This window comes from Hemibagrus wyckioides, linkage group LG14 (genome assembly GCF_019097595.1).
Source record: "Hemibagrus wyckioides isolate EC202008001 linkage group LG14, SWU_Hwy_1.0, whole genome shotgun sequence".
Classification (NCBI taxonomy): domain Eukaryota; kingdom Metazoa; phylum Chordata; class Actinopteri; order Siluriformes; family Bagridae; genus Hemibagrus; species Hemibagrus wyckioides.
Window position 1 is genome coordinate 4,280,001 of NC_080723.1, and position 18,116 is coordinate 4,298,116.

The 18,116-nt window shown below is 40.0% G+C and overlaps 1 protein-coding gene across 1 annotated transcript in view; it reads right to left on the reverse strand.

Annotated features, from left to right (window-relative positions):
• Window positions 1–10,372, reverse strand: part of mafb (MAF bZIP transcription factor b) — a 71,673-nt gene extending 61,301 nt beyond the window's left edge. Inside the window, exons 1-2 of the mRNA XM_058407982.1 lie at window positions 9,001–10,372; window positions 2,704–2,772 (exon numbers count right to left, since the gene is read on the reverse strand). Coding sequence (XP_058263965.1) covers window positions 2,745–2,772; window positions 9,001–9,977 — 1,005 coding nt within the window. The 5' untranslated portion in view covers window positions 9,978–10,372 and the 3' untranslated portion in view covers window positions 2,704–2,744. The remainder of the gene's footprint in view (window positions 1–2,703; window positions 2,773–9,000) is intronic.
• Between the last annotated feature and the right edge of the window lie 7,744 nt (window positions 10,373–18,116).

Here is an 18,116-nt window from a genome sequence, read left to right on the forward strand (position 1 = left end):
CAGAGATTGGGACAGACTGCCGGATGGCAGAATTCTTATTAATAAATAAACTGAATAAATAAATCAATAAATATATATATTTTTAAAACATTAGCATATGTAATCACATTTTCTTTCTACTGTTTATTATTATTATTATTATTATTATTGTCTTTTTCCAACATTGTTTTTTATTGTTTATTATTTCAACCTTATATGTGAACTTAGGACAGATTTCCAGATGAAGGTGTGTCCTAATAGCTCATAGACAAGTCGAGTTTTGCTTCCATTTCCTTCAGTAGAATTATAAGTTAGGAAGTCGCGATACTTCACACTTCACTGTCATCTATTTCCTCTTCATTTTTCTTTCTGCCGTCTGTTACACACCTCCACCCTTTCTTAAAGAGTATTTAACAGTCCTTATTCGACCACCATGTGAACGGTGAACGCCCTTCCTCTGGTTGCTGACAGCTCTCTAATACAGCACAGCACATCATGCTGGTTCAAATAAGCATTTTTTTAATAAAGAATAATATATTTAACCCTGTATGAATCGGCAGGATCGGATATTTCCAATTCTCACTCTGGAAACTACACTTTAGTTACTCAGTAATTCATAATTCATAGAAATCGTCGCATTGCTTTAAGAGGAATCACAAGCTGAGACACCGAGGGCTTCTAAAATGTATGTAAAAGGAAATGATGTCATCAATAAGGGCAGGAAAAATGGCAATAAATTCTGGTTAGTGGGAATGTGGCGCGAATTAAAGTTGCTTTATTTCCTAACGTGATGATTTGTGAACCTCCTGCTTCTGTGCAGTTGGTGTTTTTTTCCTATCTTTGGGTTAGTCATGTGGAAGACTTCTCAAGCTTATTACAGAATGTGAGCACACTGTGACGTTAATTGAGCAAGTGCTCACGATGTGCCTGAGTGTGTGTGTGTGTGAGTGTGTGTGTGTGTGTGTGCATCAACACGCTGGGCTGAACTGGGCTGCAGGCTGTGGTGGATAAGGCCATGATGTATGTTACTGAGTTCTATTTGTATCCGTACGAGGAGAGAGTGTCTTCAGGAGCCCGCCGCTAAAGATAGCCGTGTTCGTGCTTGTCTTTGGTTACGGTTCACAGCTTTAACACACACACACACAAATTCAGATGCACAGCAGGTGCTACTCCGCAGGAAGGAAAAGAGCAGGATTGACTGTGTGTTCTCTCTCTTTTCAGAGAACAAGACAGAGAGAGAGAGTGAGAGAGAGAGAGAGAGAGAGAGAGAGAGAGAGAGAGAGAATCATATTCATCCTCTCCTCTGTGGGTGACCTCAGCATCGTGTCCCAGAGTTACAGTAGAGAAAAGTGCTGCACTATGCAGGAGCTTGCCCAATACCATCCTATCATATTCATCCTCTCATCACGCGCTCTGAATATGAGCACAGCACACACACACACACACACACAGTTTCATTCTTACGCACTGCCAGTGGTAATCTCTGTTACGGCTCAGATTAAGATGTTCTGTACACAAACGTGTGTTTACTTCAGGCATCGGAAACACTGATGTGACATTAGTGTGACTAAATCGTGGGCTCTAAGGTGAGCACAAGATTTTCCCACAAACAACACCACATGCATAAACAGACGCCTTGCTTGGTCCACGTAACCTTTAAAGAAAGTCAACGAGAGTGAGAAGAAGGTCGACGGTTGTTTCGGTTTCAATGCGTGGGAGGTTGAGAACCTTACACAAACTGGACTAGACCATTCCTGCTTCGTTTCATTCATCTATTATACTGTATAAAACATATACATGATATTAGTCCCTAATCCACATTTGTGTCTCGGGCCTGAGCGTCCTGAAGTGCCGGTCAAACTATTTCTCACCTTATATAATAACCGCTCTGTCATTTAAAATACTAATACAATCCACCCCCACCACGCTAGAAAATAGTTCGCTCCAAACGTTTATCACAACATGTAACACACAAGTGGGACAATGAATCTGTTAATCAAGGGCACTTTCCATGCTCTCATGTAAGAGTGATAAGTATCTAAACTTTATTTCCCAAAGTGCTGTATTATTCATTTTATTGTGTTATTAATTTAGTAAAAAAGTTATTTATATATATATATATATATATATATATATATATATATATATATATATATATATAACTGTTATATACAACATTAAAGTCTTTCAGATTATCTAAAAATTCACTGCATTGCTTTATAATATTTTTTTTTAATATTTCAGATTATTTAAAAATTCATTGTGTTGATTTAAAATATACTTTTAAAAATATTTCAGATTATTTCAAAATTCACCGTATTGGTGTAAAATATTTTTTTAATATTTCAGATTATTTCAAAATTTACTGTGTTGGTTTAAAATATTTTTTAAAAATATTTCTAATTATTTAAACATTCACTGCATTGCTTTAAAATATATATATATTTTTATTTAAAATTCATAAAAGAAATTCACTGTGTTGCTTTCAAATATTTCTTTGTATGTCAACATGAATATTTCTGTCTTGATTGACTGTGTACACATGTAAGGTCTTCATAAAGCTTTCTAAAAGGCTGAGAACTCAATCAGGAAAAATATTTCAACGTTACCACAAAAATGAGTGCCAACAAATTTAGCACCGAATCAATAGTGGTGGAATGACCAGAAATCCTTACGATAGTTTGGAATATAACAGGAAATGTTAGCTAGGGTTTGCGATCTTACCTCAGACTGCAGGGGTGACGATTAAGGATTCACACTTCGTATCACAGATGCAGAAATTTTCTTGAAGACCTTGGAAACAAAAAACAAGAAAATTAGATATGAAGAGCAGAACAATAATAAACTAGCGGCATTCATCCAGCAAAATGAAGCATTTGTTTCCCTTTTTTTAAAAGTGCAAAATACGATTAAATGACATTTATAAACATTTTGATAATGGAATACTGAAATATTTAATTCTCTTCTCTACTCTGAGAACCGTATAATCGCCTGAGTTGGTTATTCTACAGCTTTACTATAGGTGAGAAGAAGATGCTTTCAGTTCCACAGACAGGATCGATCTGAACAACATATTAGATGTTGACCTTTCATTAATCACATATAAAAACAGGCATAATGACTGTAAACAAAGTCACTGAGATCGGGATGAGCCTTTTTGCTGTTATTTCTGTGCTCTGGTGTGCATGTAGCCCTGAAACCGGCAGCTGTCACTAAAAGTTTGTCGTCACGGTCTCGTATGGATTGACATGTCATGCCTGCTTAAGGTTACTAAAGCTTGCTTTCAAAAATAGCTGGAACTGTTGGCCAACAACCATGTATAAACCGGTGAATGTGTGAAGAGTCCAGCCTGGTGCCTGAGTGCTGTGTAAGGAGGGAGTTATCGATAGGAGAAAGCTTTTTAGACATCCCAGGATTAAATATTCCTCTAGCTGCTCCACTCTGCCCCTGCCGGACGTGACATCACTCAGAGGGTCGAGACCCTTCCCTCGCTCCCAGAGAGAAGAAGAAAGAAGAGACAGACAGAGAGGAGGGGAGAAGAAAGGGGAAGACTTGGGGAAGTGTTGTACTGTGGGGTCACCTTGCACGACTGGGAGATCAATGTCTCTTTGGCTGGCTATGGAAAAGATGCAGGAGAAAGAGAAGGATGGATAGAGAGATAGAAAAAGAGAGAGAGGGAGTATGACTGCAGCTAAGATACGCTGCCAGTAAATCACCTTGCCGGCTGCACTGAGATGCAGGTATAACACCGAATGGGCACAAAGCCAAATCTTACAGATATAATGTGACGCATGCACAAATACACCCACCCCACACACACACACACACACACACACACTCTCTCTCTCTCTTTCACACACATGCCTCTATGCAAACCTAACAAAGATTACAGGCAGCTTTTGTGCAACTAAATAACCTCGGTTTTAAATTAGCCCTCATTTTGACCCTCAGAGCTGCACATTCTGCCAAATCTATCATTTTACAACTTCACAAATCCTTACACAATTCAACACAAATACAAAACGACACAATAGGAATAATGAGCAATTAATTAGTAATAAATTCAGCTTTGTAATGCTACACATTATTTCAGCCAGCTCAGTTCAGGTTTTTTGCAAGATTTTTACTACTACTACTACTACTACTACTACTACACACACACAGACACACACACACACACACACACACGCTACAGGATTTCTCATGCACACTTCACTCCTTCAAGCAGTCATAGTCCTGTCTGAAACACATATTCAGGATATAAACATGACATCCTCAAAAATACTGCAGCAGACCTACCCTATGTTGGGGCAGAGGGAGGAAGGGGGGGGAGCTTAAATTATTAGCTTTTCAAATAAATGCCCTATAACTCAACGCGTGAGCTGGGTCGAGGGGAGAAGCAGGCATGTCGGTGAATGATGGACACGCAGCAGCGGGGACGTAAACTCTCCTCCGTTAAATCACTTTAAATGGAAATGTTTAGTGGCAGAGATGCAGATGAGCCGGGACTGCTGGCTACTGAGATTGTTTTCTAGCCCCCCCCACCCTTTCGTTTAATCCTCCTCTGTGCACAGGCTTCGCCGGCATCAATAGAACTCGCTAGAACGGAACATACGTGGAAAAAATTCAATGAAATCATTTAGGTTTAATTGTACACGATTATGAAGAGGGGGATCGTCTATAATTGTGATACTTGGATCATTGGTAAAATAAACAGAGCTGGAAGGTGATGGATAGAGCTAGAGAAATACGGGGAAGCATGATGTTTATCATATCGTAATTAACGTGACACATGGCACAGAATATATGTTGCTTATTTAATACTTCTCTACAAATTCTTTTAACTCATCACTTAACTTGAGATAAACAAAGATAGAGAGACTGAGAGAGAGATAAGAAAGAGAGAGAGAGAGAGAGAGAGAGAGAGAGAGAGAGAGAGAGCATTGATTCAAACACAGGCACTCACTGATATGATTACAGATAATATCCTTTACCTTAATGCATGTAGATGATTCAGATGCCAATATGCATGAGCTGAAGTGTGATTTCTCATTGTTGGCCTTTGATGTAAGAGACCGATATAGTGACAGAAGACAACTGTATTATCAGTATTAACCTAATCACAGCTGCCCGTGGCCAATGATCAGGGCACATATGGTGTCAATATTCCGCTTGTGATTGAATTAAGCACAATACAGTCTCGAGAGTATGCGATTCGCAACAAATGTAGGTGTGTGTGTGTGTGTGTGTGTGTGTGAGTGTATTTACACCACTAGGTGAAAAACACTACAAAAGCTATTATAGTTGCATTTGATACTGTTGTGACTTCTTCAGTGTTTAGTGCTTTTAATACAATGTTTTTATTCCAACTCAAGTATGTTTACTCATAATGTGGACGCGACTGGGCTCGCATTGTTGACCGCTGTGTTATCACATCAAAATGGATAATTACTACCCAGTTCCTTCGAGAAGGCATTCAAAAGTGGCAAAGGTACTCTTCTCCCAGCAAGAGTCGCGACAAAAGCCATGCCAACACATGCGACTTGAGGATTTTCATCTGCTAACATGCTAACCCCAAGGCGCATCTGTATAATTAAATGCAAATGAAATGATGTCATCAGACTTGGAAATGACATCACAAGTCAGCAAGCAGATGCTCATTATTGTAGTATTGACTCTGACACAAAAGCTCCAGCAGCATGCCCCAGCAGGAGGATGTGCCTGCTGCAGTTCTAGGATACAACACTCCTGTAATTAAACAGCACTACATATTGGCCTAATCAGGAAGAAAAGCAATAAATTATAGCATAGCGGCCTACAGTGGAAGCTTGGCCAATGATTCATCATTTTAAAGGAGAGAAAACAAGGTCTTTTCTTTCCTATTAATCACACAGGAAATGATAGCATGTGCACGCAGGGCAGAGCAGTGCCCACGGCCTCCAGACTGCTGGCACCCGACTGAGAGCAGCACGAGAGAGGACTCTCGGACCACACTTAATTCTCTTTCCTAAACACACTGCATAGGTAGCCATTCACTGACAGACAGATACAGACAAAGAGGAAGACTGTGGGTGTGTCCAGCTGGTGGAGGATAGTTTTCTAACTGTGTTATACCTTCGATCAATACAACAATGGACATGAAGGAATATGAATTTACTATGTAAGCTTTTTTTTCAAGGTGATCAGCACTGCAATGCCCTGATCTGCTCAATATCTCGCGTTGGCTCATACTGCACCGCTTCAACATCATGAACTCAGATATAACACAAAAGTATTAGATTTATTGTTATTACAAACAATATTGCTATAGTGTTAACATTAAATCATGGGGCTAATAAATAAATAAATAAATAAATAAATAAATAAATAAATAAATAAATAAATAAATAAATGCAAGGCCATAACATAACATGCAACTTACAGAGGAATTAGCAAGTGAAATATTTTGCTAAGTTTTATTTCTAGTTTTATTCTTAAGAGTTGTGTAAGAGTTCAGTGATTGTGTTCAGGTTGATAAATGCCTCGCGCTCTTGCTTTCTCCTCCTCAGCAGGCTTCATAGTGATGAAAATGTGACCACGTTATCTGTTTACATTTTATCAGACAAAATTAATCGGAGTAAAAAATTGATATATATTTTAAATGACTGTTCTGAATCAAAGGCGATGTTCAACAAGTTTGAGCAGATCTGGTCAGTATTAGGGGCTACTTTCTAAATGAATTATTAACCGCGCAGAGCGAAGGTCAGTCGATTTAGACGAGAAAAACAAACCTGAAAGCACCCAGCTGATTCTGACCACTCTTATAAGATTAAATAATCATCTTTCAGTCCAAAAGATCACCCTGGATGTGTGTAAGAAAACTTTTTTTAAAGAAAGATATGGCATACTCAAGAGCGCTCAAAGGCCTCCGGTGCAAAAAGCTGCATTTTCTATCAAATAAAAAAGCACAAAATACTAAAAAAGGTATTTTATATAATAAAGCACTAAATAATAATATGTAATAATTACTACATTTTCTAAAATACATCAGTAAAAATAAATCAACTGAATTATGAGACCAAAACCTCAAGACGCACAGAAACAAACAATAGAAATGAATGTGAATAATGTATCGGTATTTTTTTTTTAGCTGTTAACGTTATTGTTGTATATAACTCTTTTTGGTATGATGTTATATTGTAATTTATAAAAAATAAAAGATAATAATCGACATGTCGGGCGGCAACAAGTGCATGAGTCTGTCTTGTCCACAAACTCGTCCATCCTTTCCAAATGTACGCGCGTAAAAATATATATATATATATTAAAGCGCTTAGTAAAATATAAATGAAATATTTTAATCGCTTAATTTGACTTGTTTACTGTTTGTCTTTGTGAAAAGCATGCCTTGCTTTTTTTTCGGTTACAGTACAGGTAGAGTGAGTGCAGCAAATCCTATAAAATAAAATGGCGAGATGTAAAATGGACAGCAATAAAGAATAAGAGAACAAAAGAGATGTTTTCATAGTTATAAATTTATTGATGAAGTGGATGTGGATGTGGTGCTTTAAAAGGCTACAGTCAGTCCCTGTCATATTAACAGCATAACACAGGCTACAGGCTGCTAGGTGTGTAAAAGCGGCTTGAACCTCGCCTCAAACTGCCTCTTGATATTTTTTTATTCTGGGATTTATTATAGAAAAAGAAAAAAATATGCATCGCCCTGATTGTGATTTTAGTTGAAGTTACAATAAACCAGCAGTCAATTCTAAGGGTACATTTTCTTTTCTTTTCTTTTTTTTTAAAAAAAAAAAGGCTACTTAAAGCAAACAAAATAATTTTTACGGAAAACAGAAAGTATTTCTCTTTACAGATAGAAATATGAAATAATTAAAGTGACAGCTTAGTGCACTGAACTTTTTAGAAATGTAAATAAAATATGTACCTAATCAAGCACGTGCTAATTCAGCATCCTGCTTGTCCCAACCTGTAGCTTGGCATTTTGAACACACTGGGGGGTTGAGGGGGGGAGGTATATTTCACACATGAAATGAAATGATTTTCAGTCGCCGTATAAAATAAATTGCACACTCTCAGCAATGCTTCTCCGTGCCATATTCGCCCTTAAATGTTTTGCCAAATCCAGTCTGAACATTTTTTTCCCCACAAGGTCTGACAACACTCACTGGAGACAGGGTTGAGGTTCATGTGCGGAAGGATGGATGGAGCTCACTTTTTTGCTGCAAGTCCCAAAAAAGTGGACACACCAGACGATGGAGGATGAAATGTAATGCCGAAGCAATCCAACAAAAAAAAAAAAAAATGAAGAAGAGTTCCTTCAAAAGGCAGAACAAACGCCGTCGACCAACATGACCAGCACGTGGAAGCGGAAACACTCGATATTATTATAACAATGCACGACAAAAAAAGTTGCATAATTAAAGGCATTTAAAAAGAAAAATATATATATATATATGGTTGGGAAAAGGGACAAAAGAGTTGGAGCAGACAAAAAGGCAAACATCAACACCAGGCTGTATGTTTGGGCATTTATAACACGCTAATAATTGCTCAGATGTAAATGTGGTTATTATGCAGTGAAAGTTGCGTGCATGCGCGAGCTCTTCCATGTCCTAACCGCATACAGAGAGAAAACCACACAAGTCTACTGGAAAAATATCAAAATATAGTGTGTGCAGAGTGTCAGGGGTATAAACTAATATTAATGACCCATGAGCAGAAAAGTAGTGAAAAGCCTGATATTGGTTCCTGTGTTAAAAAAATTATTATTATTATTATTATTATTATTATTATTATTATTATTATTATTGATCTGGAAATTTCTCTCGAAAATGCTTTTAAATAGGCTGTAAATGTAAACAAAAGGGAAAAACTCGGTGTTGTCACGTGCCATTTGTGACTTGCTAAAACATCTCATGTTCCAACCCCAACAACAAAAAAAATCATAAACTGCGTGAAAAAAAAACTTTAACGCGTGTCACCGGATGAAATCGCTTCTCTATGAAGTGCCAAAAAACTCACATGAAAAACTCCGGAGAAGAAGGGTTGTTGTCGCTGCTCGAGCCGTTTTCTCGGAAGCCGTTGCCGATGAGCTTCTCGTATTTCTCCTTGTACGCGTCCCTCTCCCGCATCAGCCTGGAGATCTCCTGCTTGAGGTGCTCGACCTGCTGTATGAGCTGCGTCTTCTCGCCCTCGAGCACGTGGCGCTGCTGCACGCGCTTGAAGCGGCAGGACTGCGCGTAGCCGCGGTTCTTCAGCGTTCGCCGCTTCTGCTTCAGCCGGATGACTTCTTCCTTGCTAACGCCGCGCAGCTGCCGGTTGAGCTCCCGCACGGACATGGTGACGAGCTGCTCGTCGGAGAAGCGGTCGTCGAGGCGCGTGTGCTGGTGGCTCCCCGCTGCGGTGCCGTTGGCGGGCGCTCCGGGCGCTCCGTGGTGCGCGTTGGCGTGGTGGTGGTGGTGATGGTGATGGTGGTGATGATGCGGGTTGCCGTTCTGCGCCGCCGCCGCCGCGATCACGGCCGAGACCACGGCGGCCGCCGAGCCCATCTCCTCCCCGGCCACGGTGCCTCCCGCGCCAGCCGCGCCGCCGAACTGCTGCCCCCGGGTGTAGCCGTCGAAGCTGGGGAGCTGGTGGCCGCTGCTGATCAGTGCCTCCACCGCATCCTCGGGGCTGAAGCCCAGCGCCTCCGGGTTCAGCTGCTGCTGGTAGCCGCTCATCCAGTAGAAGTCCTCCAGGTGCGCCTTCTGCTCGCTCCCCGAACCCGGACTGGGCGCCGAGAAGCTTGGCGAAGGAGGAACCGAGCTGCAAGGCGTGCTCATCGGGGTGGAAGATACGGATCCGCCGGCGACTGGGCGGCTGCACTGGCTGATGCTGCGGTCGGGCTCCACCGGCTCCTTTTTCACTTCAAACTTCATCAGATCGAAGTCATTAACATATTCCATGGCCAGGGGACTGGTGGGCAGGTCGGAGTTGCTCATTGCCAGTTCTGATGCCATCCTTTTGCTGTTGACAGTCCTCCAAAGGGGGTGAAGAGCAGCTGTCAAACTAGTCGGGTTCGAGACGGCGTGAGCCAGCTTGATTTCTTTATTTAATTCTTCAGAACCGTGAAAAAAAAGACTGTCGACTTTGCGGCGAGGATTTATTTTATAAATTAATAGCCTGTGCTTTTTTTTTCGCCACTCACGGACGCGTGAGAGCAGCGCGCGCGTTTCTCCTGTTCCTCTGTCTCTCTGCGGGCGAATGTCGGTGCGACTGAATTTGAAATATTTAACACTTCATGGCTTCGGTTTTTTTTTTCTACAATTGCGTAAAACTGAGGAGGTTAACGTGCATGTGACTGGTAAATTGTTGCTTTGCTGAAAAAAGAGAACTGCGGGCTCGTTGTAGTTTTTAAAGGATCGCCCAGCAGACGAGTATAAAAGCATTGCTGAGTTTTATAGCTGCCCCGTGACGTCAGCTCTGAAAGAGGAACTGGAATCGGATTCTAAGCCAATGGGAACGCTCCGTCTGAGCTCTAATTTACATACTAGAGGAAAAACAAAAGTTTCCCAAACAGTAAGTCCTGACTGATGTCCGATCTCCGACCTTTTATTATTTACTTTTTATATTATTCTACATTATTTCCCAAATACGGTCTTAAAAAAAGAAGAAAAAAGAAAAAGAAATGTGAAATAATGAGATCCGACTTCTTCTTTCACGAGACCTTCCTGATTTTGTATAACCTTTAAAGTATTTCAGTTTGAAGTCGAGATTGAGTGTGTACACTAAAATGTCACATAAATGTAATTTGGTCAAATTCCTGGTCAGAAGAATCAGCTGGGGTTTTTTTTTTCTTTAGTACAATATACGTTTCGTTTTCTATTAAAGTGTGTCGTTGTTTTCTGTTTCAAAACATTACAAATGTTTTGTTGTTGTTGTTGTTGTTGTACAAAACAAGCTACCTATTAATGTGGTGCAATATTTTTATTTTCTAATGACAGAATTATGAGAGATCGAAAAAATCGAATGTTTTAGACCGTCCAATCCCATGGATCTCTCCATAGAGTCCACACTTCTAGCAATATATAAACATTCCAGTAGAGTCTAAGATGTAGGCTATCCCTAAACACACTACTATTACAGATGATAATGTATTGCTTTAGTTTTGTCTGAGATTCTGAGATTTTGAGCTCCGGCATGGTCACTCAGTCCAGTACTGAAACGCAACAGTGCCACCTTTCGGAGGAAACAGGAGCTGTCTCTTAAACCACAAGAGCGCTTACACAGGGCAAAGGTTCAGTCCCTTGTTCAGTTTTAAGTTAAATCCTGTAGTTGGTTCATTTTCATATTAAAAAGGAAAAGTCTGAGCGCAAATTAAACCACTAACAACATCATAGTTTACACCGATTCCAAAGAGTCTCTTTCTCTAAACAATATAGCAGACAGAACAAATAGTCTTCATTAAAGCATCATGTAATAACCATAATGCAGCTGGGATTTATGTATGTTTTGTATTTATTTATTTTTTTTGTAATAATAATGTGCAAGACTAAAACTTGACAACAATGTGGAGAGGAAAAAATTCGATTCTACTCGAAGAACATGCTTCTTTTAGTCACAAAACTACACATTCTACATACTTGCAATAAAACAAATCTATTCCCAAAACACCAAATGAAAGCAGGCCATAATATCCGCTTGTTTTTACAATAAACACATCATTTCATTAATTATGTCACCAAACAAATTCCCTCAGGCTTTCGAGATCTCAGAATGTTGAATTTATGTTGAGTCCCAGCTGAATGCATAACAGCTCAAGTAAAAAAAATACTGAATATCGAATGCTAAAAGCCTTCTGTAAATATAAACATAAATATAAATATTATGTATTTTTTCCCCATAAAATGATTGAACTAAAAAAAACATTAAAATAATGCTATAATCCGCCTAATACAGTGCTACAAAAACAGCCTTGACCTGTCGACTCTGCAAGACCTCTGAAGGTGTGCTGTGGTATCTGGTACCAAGACTTTAGCAGCAGATCCTTTAAGTCCTGTAAGTCGTAAGGTTTGGCCTCCCTGAATTAGATTTTTTTTTGTCCAGCACATCCCACAGATGCCTGATTAGATAAGATCTGGGGAAACTGGAGGCCACTCTGTCATGTTCTTCAAATGATTCCTGAACCATAGCTGTACACAGAAGTACTGTTGCCATGAAGGCGTGCAACAATGCTTAGGTAGGTGGTACATCCCCAGGACCCAACGTTTCCCAGTAGAACATTACCCAGAGCATCACATTACCTCCACCTGTAGTGCATCCTGTTGCCATATTATCCTCAAGGTAATCGACACATATACACACACGGCTGTCCACATGATGTCCACAGTCCAGGCCACTTTCCTCCATTGCTCCATAGTCCAGTTCTGATGCTTATGTGCCCAAAGTAGAAGCTTTCAGTAGTGGACAGCACTTTTTGTCGTAGTCAGCATGAACATTTTCAGCAATTTATATATAGCAGCTCTTCTGAGATCGGACTATGTGGTTGGGTCACTTTCTGTAGGTACTAACCACTGTATACTGGGAACACCCCACAAGACCTGCCGAGTTGCTCCATCCCAGTCACCTACCTATTACAATTTGGCTCTAGTTGCTCAGATCCTTTCTCTTGCCTATTTTTCCTGCTTTCAACACAGCAACTGTGAGATCTGACCTTTCACTTGTTCAATAATAAATCCTACTCCTTGACAAGTGCATTTCCACAGGTGTAGTGTATTCTGTACCTTATAGAAAGTTGTGAAGTGATGCTAATCAGGCTAAAAACAACCAAAATATGCACAAATATATTGCCTGTTACATATGTATTTTCTTTCCGGTTCAATATACATTAGGTTTTTATGTCCTTATGAAGTGTGTGTCACTGTGGTTAATAAAAAAAATGTTTTCAGTTGTAGCCCATGACCTACCTGTTAATGTAAGTAAACGTAAGGATTTTTTAATAACTTTCTACTCTAAGAAACATGAGAGTAAACATTTGCAATTCTTTATGCAAGAAACTTTGTGATTCATACAAATAACCAGATAAACAACAGAACTGAAAAGATAGGAAGGTGTTTTCCATTAAAGTAAAATATCTTTATACGTGTTCCTGCATAGTATTAAACTGACACACCCAATTCTTCAAAGCCCCTTGTCTGTGGTCAGAGTGGTAAGCAGTCCAGTCCTACCAGAAGCACTTCACTATTTACTCCCTATAAACCTTAATTTATTGGGTTGTGGTTCCCACAGGTTAATGGGAAGAGCCCTGACATAATACATCATGAATGGTAACGATGGTTAAACGGTTAATAGACTACATTTATTCAGTTACATTTAAAGCAGCCCGAGCCTAGTCTCACTCAGAGTATAGTTCATTCTTGAAGACATTACACAGGAGCAACGAGATAACGTTACAGCATGTAGATTAGATAAGACAGACCAGGCATCAGTAGATCCTTCTGGTTCTATCAAAGTCAAGGCATGCAGGTACTCTCTAATTACAGATGAAATTGCTGTATGTTTGAGCACAACGTCTTCGATTGGCTCTAACTGAAATTCGGATGTAAATTGAAACGTAAATCATGTTATGATGGTTCCCTTGATTAGATTTGACCTCATGTACATGATTGTTTTCTAGTGTCTTCTCAGGTCAAATTATTGAGTTCATCAGTCTGCAGTGCTACAGTGAAATGTCTGATTAGTTAAGCATGACAGAGAGAGAGAGAGATCTCCAGAATACTACACAATATTCCAGCTTCCTGCGTTCATGTGTGTACTCTAGCGAGGATGAGAGACTGATGACCAGAAGGAAAGGACTAGTGTTTTAGTCACAGTTGCATTCGTTTAGACACATATGATTGTGATTGTTTGTTGATTTTCTGAAATCTGAAGTCTATCATCTGTGTTATGATGGCGTAAATGTTATTTGAAGACATGAATACCCCATATCAGCGACGAGAGCGGTGTAAACCTGGTCTACTGAACTTTAATAAGTTGTTAAATGAAAAGAAATCCACCATTAGTGGGATTATGAGCATTATCATTCATTATACAATCCCAGTGGGTAACTAGCTTAATATTCATTATGGAACTGCTATTTCAAGCTGTATATTAAATCCTGAACGTACCGAACAAGACGACTTTAGAGCACTCATTTGAGCAACATTTAATTATCGGGCTACAGAAAATGAAATGTTTCTCCAAAAGTATTGGAACTAAGTGTGGTGTCTCTTTGTAATGGAATGAAAAGGGGCATAAAGGCTATTACAAGGTTGAACATAAAAAAAAAAAAGGTGAACGGAGTCCTTTCTATGAAATGTTTTATGAATGGAATAAAAAAAATACATATTAAGATAATCTGCTTCCACTTCATGGAAACAAAGTGTGGTAATTGAGCATTGGCTTCCCTCATTTCAAAGTTAATATTCTCCTTTCACCATCTGGATTTTAATGCGCTCCCATTTCATCTGCAGACGCATTTATCTTCACATATCCACCTCTCACTCCCCCTCTCTATCATTCCTTTCACCATCTTCCCAGCCCTTGTCTCCATGAAGATTTTTACTACTCATCCGTTTATGGCACAAAGACTTGAGGAGGGAGGAATGACTTACAGTCACTTCCAAAATGTGTATCCGTGTGTGTGTGTGTGTTTGTGTGTGTGTTGTTTCTGTTTCTGCTGTAATGTAGAAAACGAGCTTTTACTCTGCAGGGGGCTCATCCATGATATTTCAGATTTTAAGCAGAAGAAGTCGGAGCTATGTCGTTCGGAATTGTCTTTTAATTACCTCTACGAAAGGAGCCGAATACTGAATAATTCTTTAATGCATAGTAATGCATGTTGCGACTCTAAATCACATCGAAAAAACTAGCTTTGGAAGCAATCTGAAAAGCAATACTGCAATGAAATAGTTCATTAATTCTTTTTCCCATGGGTCTGAATCTCACAGATTAGGCTTAGATGTGATTGGGTTCATGATGAATTATTCATTCAACTAATCAAACTAATTAAACTTCAGAAAGTTGTCAAAGTAATCTTTGTCCAAATTGTCTGATTTTACACATATCCAAATATCGCAAGCTCCTGATTGGCATCGAGTCCAAACAAATGGCCGGAAACCAAGGAAGCAAAACTGGCAGTGTTCTGTGCAGGGAAAGATAGCATACTCTCTCTCTCTCTCTCTCTCTCTCTCTCTCTCTCTCTCTCTCTCTCTGTCTTTCTCTCTCTTCTCTGTTAATCACAGCAAGACTAAATAATCAAAGATCTGTACATTTTGAAATGTACTAAACCTGGAGAGGTAGAAGTAATACACAGTCCTGTCTTAGCATGACCAGAACCTTTCTGAGAAAGACCACATCGTCCCCTCTTTCATATCCTAATGACCATCATCCTCCATCATGATGCCCACCCTAACAACACCAGTCCAAAGTGTGTTTATTTTCTCGCTCTACTGCCGAAACCTGTATAATAACAGACAGCGCCAGTTTTATAGTACAAAGGCAAACCAGGAAGTCAATTTACTCGGCAGGATCTTCGGTTTCCTCCGTGCGTTGAGGAAAGTCATCTGATGCCCTCTAAACACATCTTAAATGTCAGTGGGGAAGCAGAATAAAGTCAGAATCAATTTCCCCGACTAGTACAAGTTCAAACTCATGTAATTAAACAGACTAAGCTGTGAAAGCACACAGCCTCAGGTTATCTGGCAGGCGCTTAGGAAGGTGAGGAGACACACACACACACACACACACGCTTTCTCTCTAAATTCCACTTTTTTGCTTCTGTGTTCTTCTAAAGACTATTCTGTATTCTCTAATATCACCAAGGCGGATATACCGAGCATATTACTGCCAAGCGCAACTGCTTCCCACAAGACTGATGTAGAATGCCTCTCCTTTCTCAAATACGCCTACTTCAGCCCTGGAACAAATCGTCAAGGTTTAAAGCAGATGAGTCAAAAAGGAGGGATTGTTATATGTGAGATACAAAGAATTCCCGGCACAAATCTTTAAAAGAGACAAATATATTAACTTGCATTAAGCTTTAAGCTCCTGTTTTCAATTACCAATAAACAATTTTCATTATAGCTCATGACTCCAACAGGGCTAATCTGCCTAGTGAAGGGTTCTTGACTTCCCAGATGAGATCCTTACTTGGATCCTTCTCTGATAATACGCATAAACACTGCTGTAGGTTTTCTCCTTGAATCTGACATAGCAGGGGTCCTCTAGATCGCTCCAATCTTATCCACAAAGGGCCAGGTTTTCATTCCGATCAAGCCGAAGCCACACCCGATTCCACCTGTGTCATTAGCTGATCTTGGCTTTCGGTAGACTCAAGTGTGTCTTCTGCTTGGTGGGAATGAAAACCTGTGCTCACACCAGCTCTTTTCGGATAAGACTGAACACTACTCCGGATAAACTATCTGAAGAGTGTCCATTTCTCATTATTTTCTCTGCATTTGTTTTCCATCACCATTCCCTCTCTAAAAATATGCTTCTAAATATGCTTTTCCCTCAATACCATATGGATTTACATGAAACCACACTGACCTCTCGAAACATGCATAAAATATAACGCAACTCTTCCCCTCTGTTTACTTATCTCATCTTCACTCTGGTCCATTTATGCAAAATCTGATCTCGGTGTCAGTGGGAATGGGTTTTATCACCCAGGATGCAGGATGCACAGAGGGAAAAGGAGAGTTACAGAGTGCAGATGATTCATATGGCGGAGGGAGGAAGCCATGTGCCTGACTCTGTTATTTATGTGCCACATATCGCTATGGAGGTGCTCATTAATAAGCGTCTCCCACCTGAGCTATTAGAGAGCAGAGGGAAGCCTAACTCTTCGGCTCTGACCTCATCAGTTCAGCCTCGCCGTGGGAACAGGACACCTCACACACTGCATCATCCCACCACACAGACCCATCCACCCACTCCTGCTAATAAGGCTGAAATTAGTGGGAATGTCACCAGCTCTGAGCTGAGCCTGAGAGATCACGGTTAATGCACTAAACGGATGACTGGTGTAGGCTGAGGTTGCACTGATTATTCTAATCTGAAAGCAAATTCTCTTCTAATATTTACTGCCTGGATCGTAAAGCAGACGATGTGGCTCTAAACACATCCGGAGGAGAAATGTAAGAATTACAAAAGGTTGGTTTGATTTCGGAGGTAAACGTCCTTGCTGTTGAAGGTTGGAACAAATCCCTAGACTAAAATTACACAATCTTATGTAAACAACTCAGGGTGAATTAAAGCTCTATTGCTAGATTGATGTTAGATACAAACCAGGCAGGATAATCAACGCCAGTTCACCGATCCCATCTGATCTCATAAAGCCTGCACAGGGGTCATGCTCAGCTCATATGCCTGACTAATAGCCTCAAAGACAATGGAGCATTGTGATTTACCCAAGTCTTAAATCAGCCAGAAAGGTTTGTTGCATTCAGTCAATAGACCACACACGCCTGTTACACACACACACACACACACACACACACACAGACACACACACACACTTATTCACACCCACATCTTTTAATTCTTTGTTTATTGTCTTTAGAAAAACGAATTTCAACTAAATACGTTTTAAATATGATAAATGATAAAAATTGCCATAAAATTGGAAGCCATTGTATTGAATGACTTTACAGTTTCCCTTCACTGGATCTAAAAGCCATAAATCTGTTCCAGCATGACCATGTCCCTGTGTACAAAACAAGCTGTATGAACACAAGGTTTGCCAAGGGTGAAGTGGACGAATAAGTTTCCTGTACAGAGCTATAGCCATGCTTCACAATCTAGTAGAAACTAAACTGGATGTTCAACAAGCACCTATAGGTGTGATGGCTAGGTGTCCATAAACGTTTGGCGATACAGTGTACTGTATATTAAGAATCATCCATCCATCCATTGTCTATACCCACTTTATTCCTAATTAGGGTCACAGGGATCTGCTGGAGCCTATCCCAGCACACATTGGGTGAAAGGCAGGGGTACACCCTGGACAGGTCACCAGTCCATCACAGGGCCACACATATAGACAGACAACCATACACACTATGGGCAATTTAGAATTACCAGTCAACCTAATGTACATGTTTTTGGACTGTGGGAGG